At 44.6% G+C, this 20665-nt stretch overlaps 1 protein-coding gene across 6 annotated transcripts in view; it reads left to right on the forward strand.

Moving 5' to 3' along the window:
* The first annotated feature begins 470 nt into the window (after positions 1-470).
* Positions 471-20665, forward strand: part of LOC147616281 (serine/threonine-protein phosphatase PP2A-1 catalytic subunit-like) — an 83128-nt gene continuing 62933 nt past the window's right edge. For 4 of the 6 annotated variants that reach the window (XR_015262470.1, XR_015262471.1, XM_086777351.1 and 1 more), the window contains exons 1-3: positions 472-948; positions 1695-1809; positions 2035-2143. Coding sequence is in view for 4 of the 6 variants with exons in the window: in XM_086777351.1 (XP_086633477.1) it covers positions 696-948; positions 1695-1809; positions 2035-2143 (477 nt within the window). In the remaining 2 variants the exon portion in view is untranslated. Of the gene's footprint in view, positions 949-1694; positions 1810-2034; positions 2144-20665 lie in introns of all 6 variants that reach the window. The other 2 variants (XM_086777349.1, XM_086777348.1) reach the window with 2 other exon arrangements.

Raw genomic sequence — 20665 nt, forward strand, 5'->3', positions numbered from 1 at the left:
GGTGTGTATATGTGTGTGCATGTGAGAGAGAGAGAGAGAGAGAGAGAGAGAGTTTCAACATTTGAGAGTGTGTGTATGTGACAGAGAGAGGGAGAGGGCATGTGTGTGTGTGTGTGTGAGAGAGAGAGAGAGAGAGAGAGATGGTTGTAGAGAGGGAATAGTTCTTTTCTGGAACCTTGGTCGGCCGCAGCAACGCGCGGGTGCAATACTAGTGTGATTTCATTGACTATGCTAGTCAACACGTAAATGTACTCTCAAATCTCTGCGTCTCCCTCATATTGGAAACTGCTTTCCAAACATTCTAACTTAAATGGTATTAAAACTAAGGATCTCTCCCGCTTGCGATTAAAAACTAAGGATCTCTCCCCCTTGCGATTATCTTTTGGGCGCTGCCCAGTGGTTGGGACGGGCGGCTTATCAGCAGCAGCTTGGGGACCGGGTTTCAAACTTTGAACTTGGGTTGTTGTGGGTGTGGGTCCAAGTTTGTGCAGAGAGAGAGATAGAGAGTGGGAGGAGTTAGGACTGCAAAGTCCTTGTCGCTATCGCCTCTCTTCTGAGTGCAGGAGACTGCTGTGCTCCTATCAGCCTATCCAGATCTCAGCTTTTGCTACATAGCAGAAGAGAAGAGAGGAAAAGCACCCTTACAACAGGACACACACCACGGATCTCACACCAAAGCTTGTCCTGCGCAAGACATGCCGCCCTATGCGGACTTGGACCGGCAGATTCAGCAGCTTCTGGAGTGCAAGCCCCTGTCAGAGGCGGAGGTGATGGGTCTTTGCGAGCTGGCACGCGCCATCCTGGCCGAAGAGTGGAACGTGCAGCCCGTCAGGTGCCCCGTAACCGTGTGCGGTGACATCCATGGCCAATTCCACGACTTAATCGAGCTCTTTCGCATCGGTGGCAAATCTCCGGACACCAACTATCTCTTCATGGGCGACTATGTGGGTAAGGCCTCTCGCTTCATGTTTTTCATTTTATTTTGGGCCTGTAAAAATAAATAAAATTTGCTACCCAAATTACACGAGTGGGGATTTTGTACTAGTCACCGTAAAAAGAGGATACACAATGCTGCTTCATTGTGGAGCAATGACTGCCAGGGCCAAGACTTCTGAAGAGCTGTTGGTTGTAGAGGCTGACTTTTAGAAAAGCTGTCAGCAAGCTGACAGAACTTGGGGGGGGGGGGGGAGAATTCAGATTTTGTAAACTTCATTTGGAAAGCTGCAGCATAGTGGGTTTTTTTGGAGTTATTGCACAAGGTTTTCAGTGTTGAAGTGTTATACTGCTCACGCACCTTCATGGGCGCACACACACAGCGTCCCACTGAGCTTGCTGCCTTGCAACCCACTTTCACGTGTGGGGTTGCCCTGCTACACATGCGCAGATAATTGTCATGGTGATGACATGCTGCTGCAGGCAGCACCTGTACTTTCAGACAGCCTACCGAAGACTTTCTCTTCGTTATGCCTCCCTCCATGCTGTGGTGGCTGGGAGTTGGAGGAGTGATCATTTGGCTGGCTTTAAAACAGCATTTACACACTGTACCAAAGGAAAGTTTTGCTTGACAATAAGTCTCTTGGAGTGGTCCTGTTATTGTGGTCTTTTGGAGTTTCTGTCATGTTTCAACACGAGCCACCTAGATGCTTTACTGGACAATGTTTCTTCACAGTGTTATTTATACATGCTGATTACAGATCGAGGCTATTATTCTGTTGAAACTGTGACTCTTTTAGTGGCGCTCAAGGTCCGTTACAGGGATAGAATCACTATATTGCGAGGCAATCATGAGAGCAGGCAAATCACACAAGTGTAAGGTCTATTCTTTTGGAGTGTTATATTGGAGTTCTAAATTTATCAGATTTTCTTAAACTGGGGTTGGTCACTTGAAAAGCACCCTCCCTTCCCCTCTCTCTCCTCTCTCCCAGCTCCCTCTGTTCTACCGTATTGCTGGCAGGTTTTTATGTATTTGGATGATAAGGTTCAAATAAAGTTCACAGTTCAAACATGCTAATAGGAGTCTCTGATTTGTTGCAGATATGGATTTTATGATGAATGTTTAAGGAAGTATGGCAATGCAAATGTATGGAAGTACTTTACTGATCTTTTTGACTATTTGCCTCTAACGGCACTTATTGAAAGCCAGGTAAAACAAAATATGTATAAACATGCTGGGACTACTTTGTGTTTGCTATATTATGTATGACTAAAAGACTAGAAAATTTACACTCACATGAACTAATTGTTAGCAGTCATCTCGAGTCCGTACGATATTACACAGTAGGGAGTGAGGGCTGTGTTGTGCCTGCCTGTGTATGAGTTTCTCCATTTTTTCCTCATTATCCATATTTTGCTAGTCGTGGGGGGGCTGTAGGACGTGGCTGACTGGTTTATCTGATGGCTGTCTCATCATGTTGCTTGCCGACTTGTTTTGTTGGGGCCAACTTTGTTTTTGTTTTTTGCTGGCTGACTGGATTACCCCAGTCGTGGGCATTGTTGGAGCTGTCCGCCTGTTTTACACTGGCCGACCAGCAGCCCCAGGTGGAATTCCCCCCCCCCCCACACTTGTGTTGCACTGGATGTTGTGTATATAGTAGAATTTATACAGCACTTCTCTCTCCAGCATTTCTGCGTTTCTTTTTTGCTTTGTTTAGTCTCATTTCCGTTGCTCATTCTGACATGGTATAAGAGCCCCAGGTAGCTTGAAGATTTGGAGACGGTGAGAGCATTCGAGACTTCTGCGTTTGGTGCTGTTTGGAGTATTTTTGGGCTGTACGGGACGTGGAGAAGACGGTAGAAGGCGGCATCATTGTTGGACAACCACCTTCCATTGAGGTGCAGCCTCTTCTTCATATTTTTTTTCCTACCCACCCTCCCTTCACAAGACCACGTGAACCCCCAAGATGGCATATTTGCGCGAGATGGTAGAGAAACATGTGAAGATCCCCACCCTCTTGACATTTGGACGGGAACAACTAAGGCATCTGGAAGGTAATGACGGAGTCTGTCTTGGAGTCTTATGATTTGGTTGATTTCATCGGGGTTGGAGTTCCAAGGCCAGAGTTGGAGGAGGAGGAACTTTCACTATCCACCAAGAAAGAGTGGGAGGCCTAGGCACAGTTGTGGGATTGTGTCAATGCTCGTGTGCGTTCTTTCATTTTACTTAATTGCACACCCCAAGTGATCAACCACAGCAAACACATGACGTTGGCTCGAGGGATTTGGCAGCACTTGGCTTCTTTGTACAATTGGGTATTGCCCATGAAGAGAATTTCCCTGGAAGTGCAGATGCGAGTGATGAATCCTGCAAAGTCTTCGACGATGCGAGAGCACATCAACAAACTCCAGGCTCTTCAGTAAGAGGTTCTTCATGCTGGGAAGGAGATATCATCAGAGGACATGGCCATCACCTTGCTGTCTCATCTATCCTCTCAATACTCAGCTTTCTATTCTTCTTTGATTACCAGTGGTAGCATGAGCATCATTACATGGGAGGAGCTTGTGCCGATGGTAGGAAGAGCGGTTTCTAAACCCTCCACAGGGCGGAGGTTCTGAGGCTTTGACTGGCCAACGATCGAAAGGCCGCAACAACAACAACAACAACAAGGGCAAAGGGAAGTCTTCATAGACGAAGTCTTCTGAGAAGAAGCTCGACTCAAAGTATGATGCTTTGAAGGCCGAGCAGACCTATAACCATTGTGGTCAGGAGGGTCATTATCGGAGGAAATGTCCTTAGTGGAGCACCGAGAAAGGTGCTGATTCCTCAGCTGCAGTCGCGAAGACTCCAACTTTTGTGCACTTAGAGATTATGGACACTGAAGCTTCATCTTCTTCGAGCAGGGAGGCGGTTGGTCTCACCGTTGGGGATACTTGGGAGTGAATTCTAGATAGTGGTGCTTCCAGGCATATGACTTCTTGAGAGTTGTTATAGGATCTTCGGAGGCAAATAGGTCACATCTTTATTGGTGACAAGTCCACTATCTAGATTCATAGTGAGGACAGGTTGGAGTTCTTTCCCGATGGCAGAGGGGAAAAGCATTCCTCCCGAGTTCTTTATGTCCCATCTCTTGGCTTTCATCTTTTGTTAGTGCATGAGGTTTGCAAGACCGGCATGCGGGTGGAGTTTGATGAGCATTTTGTTGCTATACGGGACAAAGCAACAAGCCAAGTTGTCTAGGAAGGTGGAGTGGAGAATGGGATTTACACTCTTAGCACTCTCTTCTCTTACAGGTACTGAGCTCCGTGATTTGTGGCATTTCCGTTTTGGCCACTTGAATGTGGATGCGTTGCGGCGAGCTTTTCAGGACCAAATGGTGGATGGCTTGTCAGATATTGGCAGCAAGCAGGGACATTGCAGTTCTTGCATTCGTGGGAAGCAACATAGGGAGTCTTTTCCAAAGCAGGCTACCAGGTGGGCTTCGAAACCTCTGGAGCTGGTTCACACTGACTTATGTGGGCCCATGCAGACCCCATCTTTGGGAGGATCCTTGTATTTCATGCTGCTTGTGGATGATTGTAGCAGGTTCACATGGGTGTATTTTCTTTCACAGAAGGAACAAGCCTTTGCTTGGTTCAAGGATTGGTATGCTTTGGTGGAAAAGAAGTCTGGATTGCAAGTGAAGACTGTTCGGGCTGACAAAGAAGGGGAGTTTTCTTCTACATGGCATCAAGCGGGAGCTGGCCAATACAGGGTCGTCTTCAGAGAATAGAGTAGTTGAACGAAAGAACCGCACTATGGTGGAGATGGCGACGACAATGTTGGAGCATCGAGACCTTCCTTGTCCACTTTGGAGAGAGGCTGTGGCCACGGTTATCCATATCCTCAACCGATCTTCGATGACTTCAGTGTCCAAGATGACTCCGTTTGAGGCTTATTTTGACAGGAAACTAGATGTCTTGTCTTTCTGTGTTTTTGGGAGTGATGCCTATGTTCACATACCAAAGAAGCAGAGAGGGAAGCTTGTAATATGCAGCGGAAGTCTTCGTATTGGAGGATCCTGTCACACAAATGCTCACACCGTCTTTTGTATCCTGATTTTCGTGAGTTTAGCAATCCGCTTTAATACTTCAAACCTTAAAGAGATATGAGAGAGAGATATGAGAACTGTACACTAGATTGGGTCCCAAATTACCCACTGAAGGGGCCCCTATCTCGTTACCGAGATAGTAGTTGCTTTATTACTTTAGAGAGAATGATTGTGGACTGTAGATAAGCCAAACGCAAGATCTCGGAGGATCGGAAGCTTGGCTGAACTGTACACAGCTGTAGAAACACCTCAATGAACTGATCTCGAGCCTATGCACTCTTCCCAAGGGCATGAGGAAGGGCTGCACACCTGAGGCTGAGAAAAGACTGTGGTGGATTGTTCTAAGCTATGTAACTATGCTATAAATGCTTATGAATGATATGTTATCTTCAGCAGATGACTGTTGCATGTATGGATGATGCACAGAAAACGCAGACTGTAGACTGAAACGCACTGCTATACTGTTGTAGATCTGCAAACGCAGGCCTGGAGGGGATTGAATGGCTGCTGGTGGTGTTATGTGCTCAAATGCAGACTGTAATTTGTTGTCCTGGGGTTGGTTGTGTGTTGTGTGCAGGCGCCTAGGGGCTGAGCAGATGGTTGAAGGTCTGAACTGTGCGTTAGGCAAAGATGGCTATGCCTAAACTGTGGAGTTGCTGTAGGTTGAATGGACTGCAAGAAGGGCTGCGCCTGATGACTGTGGAGCTGTGGGCTGCTTAAGGGGACTGCAAGAAGGCTGAAGCACAAAAAATCTAGAAGGGCAGGAACGAGTCTAGGCTGGAGGCGAGGAATGCTCCTAGTGCTGAGGAGGAAGGTGCCTAGCTCATTGAAGATTGAATGGAAGACTAAGCCTTATGCAAGTCTATTTATACTAGATAGGGGCTGGTCAAGTTGGCTGGTCATTTATTTAATAAACTTTATGTTTATAAATGACATTAAATGCTGAATAAATACCATAAAATATTGAAAAAATACCAGATAAATCCTAGTAAATTTCCTAAGGCTTCTGAGATGTTCTAAATGATGCACAGGCATATGAATGCACATTATGCAAAATGCAGAGTGCTTTTTGATGCAAACCCCAAGGCTTCTACTGACTCTACATGTATGAATGATTCTCTCCAAGTGGGTTAAGGGACTTGAGTGATTGACTTATCCGCTAAGGCTGAGGAATGATCTACGTAGCTTGTGCCTAACTTAGCGTGGACTGAGGATGTACAATGGGGTCACGGCGTCCGACAAATATCATCCTATTGGGTTCTAATAATGTACAAATGTTGCACTGCTGATGATGAGCCAGTTTGTCACCATGCACTGATTGCAGAGTGCATGCGACAAAGCTTGACTCAAAGTTCCCAAAGCTTGTTTTTGTGGGATTACCTCACCCACATCTTTAATGCAATTTTGCTTATTTCCTCTTTTTTATCTCATAAAGTATCACCAGAAAAAGACAAACATATGCCTGTCATAAGAAACAAGGTGTGTCGTATAACAACAGTTCAGACTCACGCACACACAAGAATATCATCAAGAACAAGGCAAAATCCTCTGGATAGAAGAGATGAAGACTAATCTCAATGTTTATAACCAATGGCTGACCCCCAAGGGCTTAGTTAGCAAAACTAAACACTAAATACTGCCACAAGCAAAACCATATTGCTAAATGACAATGAAGGAACACTGTCCTTTGTTGTGTAGACCTTGTGTGGCCCATACATAGGCTGAGTTGCTGGAAGCATAATCTGTCTAGTCTGCCATCCAAAACTAATAAGATTGCCATTTGTGGCAATCCTTCTTACCATACCCTATGATGTGACAGAAAAAACATCTATTTTCTGACTGATACTTTTTTTGCTCCTCTGGAGGAAGATAACCTCCAGTAATGCCTGCTTTAGCCTTTTCATTGGGGGTTTTCTTAGGCTTAGGTTCTTTATCTTTCTTACCTCCTGAATGGGAGCTATTAATGGCGTCCTTCTTAGCATCTTTAGAAGATGCGTTACCTTTCCGTGGCTGTGCAGTGGATTGCTGCTGCTGGGGTTTGGTACTGGACTGAGATGACTGCTTGGGCTTGCCTTTGTTCATCTTCATTCCTTCATTCTGAGCGAGAGTCAAAGCCCGGTCATATGTACTGGGTTCAAAGTTACGAACTGTGAACTGAATGTTAGGATCCAATCCACGAATGAATTGCTCCATCTTGGCCTGCGCAGATAGCCCTAACTGCTGCGCTAAAGTGATAACCTTGCCGGAAAACTGAAGCACTGGGGATCCGTTTTGTTCGAGACCATAGAACTTATCTGCGAGACCGGTCATGTACTTGGGCGGGAGGAATCTGGTCTTCAGGTCATGGACAAAGGTATCCCAGCTGAAAGCTGTGACACCTGTGGTCTGGTCTGTATAGAGATTAGACCAATGCTGCCACCAAGTGACTGCCTCACCAGTGAGATGGGGAGTCACTGCGGGACACTATCCTGAGGATCTGTGATCCTATCTAATGGAAAATGAGCAGTAAATTGATGAATAAACTGATTTATTGCAAAATGATCACACTTACCATCATACTTATTGAAATTAGGTTGACTTCAAATGACGGTAGTTGATGCTGCGGACTGCCGGCTAGTGGCACCTGAGACTGGGGATGCTGAAGAGAGGTGCTGGTATCTAAGATGAATGGCCTCCTTTTCCCTTTGGCGCTCGAGTAACATACGTTCTCGATCGAGCTCTTGTTGGTGCTCCTGAGCGGCGAGTTTAGCCTGACGCTGGTCTTTGTCGATCCTGCGCTGGGCTTCCTCATAGCATCTGACAAGGACAACACCAAAGATAAAGGCAAAGTTTCAAAGGAGGGATCTGCCAAAGTTGCATACATGGCAGTCACAGATTCATCCACTTCTTCAAAGGATTCATTTCTCGTGATTACAGATATGACTTCTCGTGAAGAGGTTAGTGTCACACGTGAAGCGGTGGAATGGGTTGGTGATAGTGGTGCTTCTGCCCACATGACCAATCAGGCCCATATCTTGGAGGACTACCAGACTATCTCTTCTTTAGTTCGTATCGGCGACAACTTTTTGCTTCCTGTCACCGGTGTTGGTAATGTTTCTTTGGGTTCCTCTGCCACCTTACATGATATTCTGCATGTACCACGAATTTTCAAAAATCCATTTTCAATATACAAAGCTTCTCAGAAGGGACTTGGTGTGTACTTTGATGATGAGGTCATCGAAGTAATCGACAGGAAGACTCTCTCGGTTGTTGCCAATGGAGTCCATGATGGGGGTCTCTACAAGATCACCAATTTTTCTTCCCAGATCCCTCACACTGATTCCCATATTCATTAGCTTTTCTCACCCGTGTTGGCTTTGGTTTTTGAGACAGATACTTCTTTGTGGCATTCTCGCTTCGGTCATGTACCCATTGCTGCCTTACAGAAGTTCCATTCTAAGTAGGTTGTCAGCGGACTACCTTAGCTCAGGTCTCTCTCACACATCTGCTCATCCTGCATGATTGGCAAGCATCATCGAGATGCATTTCCAGAGGAGGCCAGTCATCGAGCAACCCGAAGATTGGAGCTTATACATGCAAATCTTGCAGGACCAATGGAGATTGAGTCTCTTGGTGGGGCTCGATATTTTCTTCTTCTTGTGGATGATTTCACTCGCAAAGTTTGGGTATGTTTTCTGGCTCGCAAGCCAGATGCTTTTGCTAGTTTCAAGACTTGGATTGCGATGGTGGAAAATCAGTCTGGGGGTAGAGTTTCATTCCTCCGGACTGATAATGGTGGCGAGTTTGTACCATTTGATGACTTCCTTGCTTCGAAGGGCATTCACCGACAGACTACAATTCATTACACTCCTCAGCAGAATGGAGTTGTGGAACGAAAGAATCGGACTGTCAAAGAGATGGCTCGTGCTTTGTTGCATCATGCAGGTCTCCCTCCTACTTTTTGGGGTGAAGCTGTGGCTACCTCAGTTTATCTCATTAACCGCTCTCTCACAAAAGCAGTGGAGGAGATGATTCTGGAGGAGGCCTTTACAGGACACAAGCTTGTTGTATCTCATCTTCATGTTTTTGACTGGGTTGCTTATGTGCATGTCCCAGATAAGGAAAGGACCACACTCACCCCGAAGTCAAAGAGGTTGATCTTCACAAGCTACAGTCTGAGATCCAAAGGGTACTGCTTCTGGGATTCGGAGGTTGATGACATCATTATTGCTCGATTTGATGAGAGCTTATTTGGCATTGATTCATCTCCACCTGATGCATCTTTTGACTTTCTGGATGATCCATTCCTGGCAAATGCTAGTGATCTTTTACCTCTTCCACATCTAGCTCCTTCTCCTCCCCTTGCTGCAACCCTAGTGCCAACTGCTCCTTTATAGTCATCCGTTCTCGTTGCATCAGCTTCTGCAGCTCCTAGTCCCTCTATGAGTCATGCTTTGACTCCAGGATTACCCTCACCAGTGCTTACCTCATCACCACTTCCAACAACATTGGATGACTCTTCCACTGTAGCTAGATCTTCTTCACGCTTTGAGAGGAAGGCTAGCCTACCTCTGTGGGTTCTGCAACTCTTTAGAGATTCTGATCTCATTGATGCACAGCTCCATAACCATATCTCTACCACCACCCCTAGCCCTCACCGTTCATCTCGGGCTTCCACATCTCATCACACAGTGAATTATGCTCTCATGAATTCTCTCCAAGAGATTGATGAGCTTGAGAGTCCAGAGGAGGCTCTTTCACAGCCGTAATAAGCGGCAAGCCATGGAAGCAAAGATGACCTCTATTGAGAGGAATAACACTTGGTCTTTGGTACCATGGCCTTTACATCGTTGTGTTATAGGTGTGAAATGGATTTTCAAAGTTTCATGCAGATGGTACTTTGGACAAGTACAAAGCCCTCCTTGTTGCACGAGGATATGCTTAGAAGGCAGGTGAAGACTTTGATGAGACATGTGCTCCTACAGCTAGGTATACCACCATCAAGATTGTTTTGGCTCTGGTTGCACACTTCATATGGCCCGTGTTCCAGATGGATGTCAAAACCACTTTTTGGAATGGAGATTTAGAGGAGGAAGTTTATGTTGAGCAGCCTCTTGGTTTTGTGATTCAAGGACAGGACACCCATGTTTATCTTCTGTAGAAGGCTCTTATGAACAGGCACCCCGTTACTGGTATCAGAAGATTGATGCCTTCTTGTTATCTCTTGGCTTTGAGAGGGCATATGCTGACAACAATCTCTATGTGCTTCTTTCTGATGGAGATATTTTCATTGTTTTGTATGTTGATGACCTCATTCTTTCTGGATCAGATGCTAGGTTGGTCACACAGGTTCAGTCCAAGCTTTCAGAGACATTTCAAATGACTGATCTTGGCCTTCTACATTATTTTCTTGGGCTGGAGGTTTGGCAGAAAGATGATTGTATCTTCATTTCTCAGTAGAAGTATGTGAGGAAGCTGCTCACACTTTATGGATTGTCAAATTGTACACCTCTCTCTTGTCGCATGGATCCCAATGCCAAGTTATCCAAGGAGGATGATACACCCTTGGTGGATTCCATAGAGTACCGGCAGATTGTTGGCTCATTGCTTTACCTTGCCAACACCCGTCCAGACATCTCCTATGCTATGAGTGTTCTCAGCCAGTTCTCATCAGCCGCTTGAAGGTCTCATTGGCAGGCAGTTTTGAGAGTTCTTCGTTATCTTCAAGGTACTTTAGATTATGGCATCATCTACTCTTGTGGTGATGATTTGGTTGGCTTCACAGATTTTGACTGGGCAGGCTGCATTGATACTTGGAGGTCTACATCTGGATATTGCTTCATGCTTGGTACTGGATTGGTTTCTTGGAAGTCTCAAAAGCAGAGGACTGTTTCTGCTTCTTCCACTGAGGCTGAGTATAAATCCTACCGTCGCTTCTCTACCGAGGCACTTTGGATTCATCAGATTCTGGAGCATTTGTGCTGTGCCGACACTTCCTCGGTTACTATTTTCTCAGATTCTTAGAGTGCTATTCACAGAATCCTGTGATACAGGGACGATCCAAGCATATTGAAGTGCATTATCATTTTGTACGCGATTGGATTAAGCTGGGCCGCCTTCGATTGGCCTACTGTTCATCCTGGGGGAATATATAAGGGCTGGCTTCCTTTCCCCCAGTTCATCTCATTTTTTAGCATTCAGTTGAGGACATTAGGGAGGCTATTGCTTCTCACCATTGTACAGCACCTACGGGCTTCTCTCGTGCTCAGATTTCAGCAATAAACATCAGTTTTCAGCATTTACAGGTCTTGTACCTAGGCCTACATCTGTGTTTTATATTTGCTTCACTTTCTTTCAGCACATAGCTATGTTGAAGGTTGCCTTCTCAGAGGAGTTTGAGATGACGGATTTAGGCTTACTTCATTTCTTTTTGGGATTGGAGATTTGGCAGACATAGAGGGGGTTCTTTGTTTCTCAGCGGTGGTATGTTCATGAGTTGTTGGAGGCCCTTGGGATGGAGAACTGCAAGCCTATTTCATCTTCGATGGACCCAATAAACTTACTCTACATGATCCTTGTGAGCAGGTTGATGCCTCCTTGTATTGGAAGCTTGTTGGTTCATTGATTTGGTTGCTCAACACGAGATTGGACTTGAGTTTTCTAGTGGGGTTGTTGAGCTCATTTATGCAGACGCCTTTGAAGACTCATTGGGACACAGGATTGCGGGTCTGCAGGGTACGAAGGATCTTGGACTCTTTTATAACATTGAAGGGGCAACGAAGGACTGAGTCAGTCTCTGTGGTTGGAGTGACTCTGATTGGGGAGGAGATCCAGACACGAGGAGATCTACTTCAGGATACGGCTTTACCCTTGGCTCAGGAGCGATTTCTTGGAGCAGCGAGAGGCAACCAACTATTGCCTTGTTTGTTGCTACTGGGGCAGAGTATTAGGCTGTTTGTGGTGTTGCTTGTGAGGTGGTGTGGCTGCGGACTCTGGAGTTACTTGGGGGTTTCCAAAGAAGGAACCTGTCACGACCTTGTGTTTTTCTCTGGACAGTCTGTAGGTGTGCACGGGGACATGGTGGACAGTGTGAATGGCACCAGTTTGGGGCCAAGTAATTAAAGTCCCTTCACATAACCCAAGGGGACAAAGGGTTGGAGGGGACAAAGGTTTAAAAGCCTTAAAAATAAAAGAACACCCTCTTTTTGAAAGGAATCGTGGCCCATATGCTATTATTGGGGCTTGTGCTCTTTTTGGGGGAGTGGGTTGCATCTGCACGCAAGTGTGTGTTCTTTTTGGAGAAGAGGAGGCTGGCGGGCTGCACCCCCATGTTTGCTCTTTCTCTGGGCGACTAGCAGGCTGCAGGAAGCGCAGGTGGGACTGCCTCTCCCATGCAAACAGTCGGGCCAGCACATGTGGGCGTTTTGCTTTTTTGCGACTGGGGGCTGCAAGCACAAGGTGGGACTGATCTCTCTCTCTAACGCGTGGAAGGCAGCACAGTGCTGGACTGTGCGCCCACTCTGGCTGGCTAGGGATCGGGCAGCATATCCACAAGCTTTGGTCTCTTAGAAAGGAGGGGGGGAGGGGGGGCGCTGGACAGCAGGTTGGAAGGAGGCGCAGGGCTAAAGGCGGCTGCAGGAAGTGCACAGCCGTGTGGGTTTCTCTCTCTCCTACACACTTGTGGGGCATCAGCTTGGTGTTTGGTGGTTTCGAACACATGAACACAGACATCATGTCGATGGCGTTCAACTGATGGAACTTTCAGCTTCTCTTTGCTTTGGTTAGGGACTGTTTTGGAAAGGGTTCATGGACTGTTTCGTGGCAGTGCATGTGGCTACGAACATGAGCAATTCCCGGACTGTTTTGAGATCAGATCGAGGGCTGTTTGAGACTGTTTATGGGTTGTTTTGCTTGGCTGCAAGTACACTGTGTACATGGGATATTGGCTGCTAGTACAAGGTCACCTGGTTATGTTTCTTGGCATGGGAGCGACGCAAGCTCTCATGGGTGCATACCCATGGAGCAGATTGCTTTCTTCCTGCTTGGAAGGAACAGAGGGACCTGCAGTTTTGGGCATACCTATGTGACATAGTTGTGGGGCAGAAATACAGCCAGACATATTCAGTACGAACTCTCTCTTTGGTTTGTGTGTTGTGTTGGCACTACATTTGAGTATGTGCCAAGAATGTTTTCACGTGGAAACAAGACATGGGTTTCATGTTGGGCAGACGAGATGTTTAATGGGGAAACAAGTCACCTGATGTTTGCTGAAATAGGTCTTTGTTTCATGTGGAAACATGTATTTGGGTTTCTCCAGGAGATAGGTCACATGCAGGCAGGGGTCACAGGAGTGGACACATGTTTGGTACAGCCTTGCTACTGATTGGACAGGGGACATGGAATCCATGACTGAGATGGATAGTACCCTTGGAAGGTAGAGAGGGAGTGTACAGGTGTGTCTTTTGTATGGTATGCTGTGCTGTGATGCGAGTTCTCTTTTGGGAGACAGTTTGGGAGTCTTTGCTGTGATGCAGAAGCATTGGATGTTTGAGGGTGTGATGCTGTCCATGGGGTGAGAGGCTATGGATGGTTGTGGCAGCCCTGATCATGGGAGAAAGCTTCTGTATGCAGACTCAATGTGTGGGAGTCTTTTGATGTGAACAATGGCTGGACTTGTTTGTGGATGCTGAGTGGATATGAAGCCATGATGTAGGGTCTTGCAGGCTTCAGGAGTTCTACTATGACGGTTGAGTTTCCAGCCTTATTGTAATCAAAGCTCTCTTATAATCAATTAAAGAAATACCGCAAGGGACGCCACTGCGTTTTGGAGCCAATCGGTGTCCGTGAACTGTTTGCAGGAGCACTCTAGCTCCCCCTGTTTGTTTTCCTTTTCTTGGTTCTCAAAGGTGTTGAAGTGTTTTGTGTGCAAGTTTGTTTTTGCACCGCCCTTTGGTTTTGTCTGAAGACTGAGGTTGGTTTATAGAACCCACGGTCATCCAGTGCGACAACTAGAGCTGTATAGCTATTGCTCGTAGCTCGGTATTCCATGCCCGGACCAAGCACATAGAGATACAATATCACTTTGTTCGTGAGAAGATTTGACATCTTGCTAGTCTTTTGTTTGACGGAGGACAATGCCGCGGACCTCTTCATGAAGTCTCTACCTAAGCAGATGCTCCGTCAGCACTCCAGCTCACTGGGGTTGGTTCCACATCCAGGAGTTGAGAGGGGCTGGTAGCAATTATCTCTTGCCCCTACCATATTGCAAAGTAGGGAGTGAGGGCCTGTGTTGTGGGTGTGCTTGTGCGAGTATGAGTTTCTCCATTTTTTCCTCATTATCCACGTTTTCCCCAGTTTTACTAGTTGTGGGAGGTGGCCGACTAGTTTATTTGATGGCTTACTCAGCATGTTGGTGGTTGACTTGTTTTGTTGGCCGACTTTGCTGGCCGATTGGATATTATCATAGTCGGGGCATTTTTGGGGCTATTGGCCTGTTTTACACTTGCCGACTAGCAACCCCAGGTGGTATATATACCACACTTTCCTCCCCACACGTGTTGTACCGGATCTTGCGTATATAGTAGAGTTTATATAACACTTCTCTCTCCAGCATTTTTGCGTTTCTTTTCTGCTCTGTTAGTAGAGTTTATACAACACTTCTCTCTCTAGCATTTTTGCATTTCTTTTCTGCTTTGTTTAGTCTCATTTCCGTTGCTGCTCATTCTGACACTAATTAGGGTAAGCTATGCACAATCTTGCCACACACTTAAATTATTAATACTATTAAACAAGATGAAATGGCACAAAACCAAACAAGATAGCAATGTTGAAATTTAAATGACTCTTGCAACAGGGCAGGAAAGGGCCGACCACCATTGTAATAGCCTTTTAATATGATTGTATTACCAAGGACTCCTCAAGATACAAGCTTGCCAAATTTTCAGTGACATTCATGCAATGAAACACTAGCAAACATGATTTGTCAAAGTCGGAGTTGATTCCACAGTTTTTGTCGCGAAGAATCTCACTCCCCAATTCCCAATGTCTTGCCACAAGCAGCTATGCTCCACTGGCATCCATACACAAGCATGTCTGTGCTAGATCAAGACATAGGAGACCTTCATGGTCAAGCACACGGATGTAAAGTAAATTGTACTCTTCTCCCTTCTCTAAAATGTGCCAATTTTCCACGAGGAAGTGAAAGAGAAAGTAAGCCTTTCCATACATGAAGAGGGTGGCCATTGGGCCACCTTAGCAGAGGCCACATCTCTCCCATAAGTGGAGAGGGTGCTTGGCCGACCGCCGTCTAATAAGTGCCTAAACTCACTTGTAACTTGCCCACACTTTAATGAAACGTGGATGTCCAAATTCACTTATAACGTGTGCGGTCGTAAGTGTGGACCTGCAAAAGTGAAAAGTGAGAAATAACTCTAATAAGCATAAACAAAGAGTTTAGAGTCATAGCTACCACCTGTCTACCACTTGTCTACAAATACAGATTCACTCGCATGGTTCATGGAAGGGAGACCTCTGCCCGCAAACTACATGTACAGATCTCGTAGGCAATAAAACAATTCAGGCAAAAATAGTTCTAGGCATGCAGGTTTGCCTTGCAATGCACAAAATGTATTGGATAATCTTCCTTTCATTTAGCTTTTAGTTGGCGGTCATTTTGAGCATAGACATTCTGTCCCTAGCCAATCGGAATACTGTACTTTGAATCTAAGGGTGGACCAGAGTCCCTAGCCTACTAGCCCTAGGTGTAGATATAAGTCCCCTACCAATCTACATGACCCTTGGCGTAAGTCCCCTACCCGTGAGATCCTTCCATAGGTCAGAAGTGTACACTAGCATACACTAGTTTAGAGTACGTTTACCCTTATTATCCACATTAATGCCCTCTAATTAGGCAAGTTATACATGAATTAAGCTTTAGAAGTGTTGATTGCTTATTGTATCTTCACCCCTTCACAGCGAGATGTAAATTTTCGCAGCAACACTTTTGAGTCGAAGTCTTTTTTAAAGTTTAGCTTAATGTTTGGTTTTGGCTCTTAAGTGCTTTAGGTCTAGAGTTTACAGTTCTCTGTTTTGCTATTTTGTGTTGTTGTTTAGTATCTTAGCTCAAAAGGTTTAAGTTCTTATTAAGAAGAAATGTGTGTATGCTTTTGTGTGTATGTGTTTTTTATTTTTTAAAGTTTCTTTCATTCATGTAATTGTTTTGTTTTGTTTTCCTGTTTTCTTGTTTTTTGTTTTTTTGTTTGTTTTATTTTGTTTTATTTGTTTGTTTTTGTTTGTTTGTTTGTTTTTTTTTGTTAATGTCTTAATTAAAAGTCTTCATTTGATATTATCTTTTGATTTCCTCTCCTTAGTAGCTAGGTTTGTTAGTTTATTTATTTTTGATCTTTCAAATGCTTTGTTTTTGTCTTTGTTCTTCTTCACTATTATTTCTTTCTCAAATCTCTCAATTTGTAAGTTTAGATTTTTCTGACCTTATGAAGGTATATAATATTTCAAACATTGGGGATGCATAAAATTTTTAGCTCCTCCAAAATGCAAGCAAACAGAAGGACAACAGTGAAAGGCTTAAAACTAAGGACTATGTTGAAAGGCTCATCATTATAGCATGATTGATTTAAATCAACAATGAAAAAATAAAAAAAATTACCATTTATAAGTAGATTCCCTGCATACTGAGGCAAACATAGATAGTGATGAACAAGTGATGGGAAATCCAAATCCTATTGAACCTCTGGAAGGGCTTGGGAACTTTACCAAGCTTTGCTTGAACCAGCATGTAGCCATTGTGAAGGCTATGATCATTGACACCACCAAATGAGCAGGAAACTCGCCCCTTGGGAAGAATCATCCAGATGTTGACATAACCTTAAGTGCTTTGTGTGAATATATGCTCTTATGTGTGTGTGTGTGTGAGAGAGAGAGATGTGTGTGGTGTGTGTGGTGTGTGTGTGTTACGAGCTCTAGCCATGGCGATTCCAGCCCTCAGCCGGCCCTTCTGGTGATCCCGACCCGTTCATACTGTAGTCTACGGTTCGTTCTCCCTCCTGCGCCAGCTCGCTGTGAACAGACACCTTTCAGAGCTCCGTTTTGTCTCTTTCCTGTTTCGTTCCAGCCCCCTGCAGCTCTCCGTTTTGTGTGCGCGCGTTCCATCCAGCCCTGTGTTAGTGTGTGCGTCCCATCCAGCACTCCATTTGTCTATGAACACGACGATCTGCTCCACGATTTCAGCCAATTCGCAGCCCTTACTTCTGCTCGCTCAAAACTTCTCGTTGTTTCACCATCCTGTCTGCCCTCTCAACCCTCCAAGCGCCTCGCTACAGGTCTTTGTGTTCCCTTCTGTGTAAGTCTCGATGGCAGAAACAAGCAAGTATTATGTCAAGAGAGCACTTTCTCCTGAACCTAAAAGACAATCAAGGGAAACTCTGCCCCCCATAGCTCCTTCATTTGAAGATGCTTCCTATGTGTTTGACATGTTGAATGAGGATTTTCAAAAAGTAGAAGAGAATGGATACTACCTGCTCCGGAACTCACTTACAAGATGAAGTTGCCTTCTCTTGTGCATCCTCTGAAGAAGCTCTCTCAAACTGCAGTCATCATCTTTTTTCCAGGCAAAATACCCTCGGCTAATGATGTGGGACAATGGGTGAATTCTCTCCTAGGTGGATGCTATGTAGAAGGAGTCTATTTTGCCTCTCGAGGATTTTATGAAGTTCATCTCTTGGATGCATTGACAAAACAAAAGATGCTAGAAATGTCCCCTTTATTTTTTGGTCGTCAAATGGTGCACATCATGCCTTGGTCTCCTAATAAGGACTATCAGAATCTCATCAAACATCACTGCCCTGTATGGGTTGAAGTGGTTGATTTTCCAGATTACATGAGAACAGAGCTTCTAGGCTTAGCAATGACATTGGGACAAGTGATCTGTCCCCCTCGTCCCACAGGTAATAAAAATCGTTTTTGCATCTTATGGGATACTGATAGACCAACCCCCTCTGCTATTGCAGTTGAGATTGAGGGTGTTAATTTGGGAAAGAAATATTTCACTTTGAAATGGGGCATTTTTGCTGGAGCTTGTTTCTCTTGTCACAAGTTTGGGCACCTAGCTTCTGAGTGTCCCTCTATCCTTCATCCGCCTCCTGCAGCTGCCAATCCTCCGCCATCTAATAAAGGAGGTCAGAAGACATATGTGGAAAAGACTGAAGCTAAAGGAGCAAAGCCTTCAATTCATACAGGGAGCCAAGCCAATTCAACTCAAAACAAGGATAAAGGAAAAAGCAAGCTAGTGGAAAATAATTCATCTTCTCACGAGGGTTGGCAGAATGCAAAGAAGACTTTGCCTCTCAAACAAAGACCTCTCCAATCTCGTAATTGGGATGCTTCTGCTCCATCTCCTGGTCAACCTTCTACCTCTTCGGACAGCCTCATCTCAAAGGCATGGGTCAATGCAGTCAAGAAGGGTATTCCACTTTGTGAAGAAGATGATCTAGTCAGGGAATTGGATTCTGAGGGTCAGCAAGACCCTGTGGCAATGGCAGAGGCCTAATGCCTCCCTTTCTCTTTCAGGACTGCTCATCTCTTGTACATATTTTCATGCGTGCTTCTCTTAAATGTATTTCTTATAACATACAGGGCCTCTGCAACCAGCATAAATGGAGGCTCCTATGGCATTATATACATAAAACTCATCCAGATGTTGTGTGTCTGCAAGAGCATAATCAGCATTCTTTTGCTGGCCAGCATGGGTTCTTTTTAGGATATGATATATTTTATGCAGGATCTGAACAATTCTCTGGGCTGTGCATTTTAGCCAGACATGATCTGCAGCCCTGCGTAGCATATAATGATCTTTGTGGCCGATGGATGATTATCCAATGTATGATCAATGGAGAGATTTTTGAAATAGGCTCCTTGTATGCCTCTCAAATTTCAGCTTCCAGAGCTCAAATGTGGGACTCCATAAAGCAATATCCTTGGTCCTCAAATGCTCTACTTTGTGGTGACTTCAATAATTCTCTTCACTGGAAGGACAATACCACACATAAATCCCATATGCTGCCCTCTGAAATCCAGCAATGGGAACATATGACTTCATCACTTCATACTGCAGATTTATGGACAGCAACTCACCCTTCAGTTTTGGGATTTACATATCATCATAATGCTTTTACAAAATATTGGGCCAGGCTTGATAGATGGTATCTTATTCATGCTCAGCAATATGATGATTATACATGTCAAATGTGGACTGATTATTCTCAACAACTATCTGATCACACTCCACTTTGGCTCAACCTTTCATTTGGTATGCCTCTGGATGATATGCAGCTCTCTTTAGTCAGACACTTGCAGGTCAATCAATTATATCTTTCTCATGAAAAATTCCAGCAAATGATCAGATTGGCTTGCAGGCCATTGTTATCCCATGCTCAGGAGGATCTGGATTTTGCGTGGAACTCTTTTGTACATCGTATTCAAAATGTCATTAAGGAATATAGAAGATGGTACATGGCAGAAACCAGACAGCATATCCAGTGGGCAAAATCATACAAGCAGTCCTTGGTACAGATTAGCCATCAAAGTTCTCTTTCTACTTCTGAGCAGAATTCATTGTCTTGTGCTTCTTCCATAATTGATGCTAATGATAAACGCAAGCTTTTCAAATGGCAGACAAGGGCTAGAGTTAAACCTATGCTAGATAAGGGTTGTTCCTCAAAATCTTTCTTTCGAAATTTACATGCGTATAGACAAAGTCAATCTATCATGAGAGTCAGGAAACCCGATGGTCTTTGAACCCAGACTTTATCTCAGCTAGAAAAACAATGTCTGGATCATTTTCAGCTTCTTTTTTCTCAACCATCTTCTTCTACACCTCAGGTTGCATTGGCTCGGAGAAGATTTATTGAGCTTGTTTCTCCTATTGTTTCTTTGCAAAAAAAGCTTCAATGCTGGAAATGTCCTTTTCAGATATTGAATTGGATGAAGCCCTCAACCATTTGGGTAAACATAAATCCCCTGGCTGGGATGGTTTGATGGTTGAATTTTTTGTAGCCTTCTGGGCTGAATTGAAGGGTCCAATCTTGAAGCTCATTAATGTAGCCTGGCAGCATCAACATCTTCCCTCAGCTTGGAAGCATGGTCTGGTTAAGCTTGTGCCCAAAAAACCTCTATGTGAGACAATGGATGATTGGAGGCCTATCACTTTGATGCCTGTTATATATAAACTTATTGCTAAAATGTTGGTACATCGGATAAAGGATATCCTTCATGATGGACTTCATCCCAGGCAATATGGTTTTGTTCCAAGAAGGCATATACATGATAATATCTCCAATACTCTCATCGCAATGGAATATGCAAAATATTCTACTCAAGATGTCTTGGTCATGTAGGTGGATGTGGCAAAGGCATTTGATACGGTACAGTGGGATTATGTCTCTCAAATCATGTCTAAACTTGGTTTTGGGCCAAAGCTAGTTAATGTCATATATTGGCTTTTTTACTCAGATTCCACTGCTCAATGCTTTATAGGGAATCATTTGTCTGAGTCTTGGACTCTGGAACGATCAATTCGACAGGGATGCCCTCTCAGTGCTTTGTTCTATGCTATTGCTTCACATCCTTTGCTTCTTTATATGGATCAT

The sequence above is a fragment of the Cibotium barometz genome, chromosome 38, assembly GCF_041138505.1.
Source record: "Cibotium barometz isolate CiBa-2024 chromosome 38, ASM4113850v1, whole genome shotgun sequence".
Taxonomy (NCBI): Eukaryota; Viridiplantae; Streptophyta; class Polypodiopsida; order Cyatheales; family Cibotiaceae; genus Cibotium; species Cibotium barometz.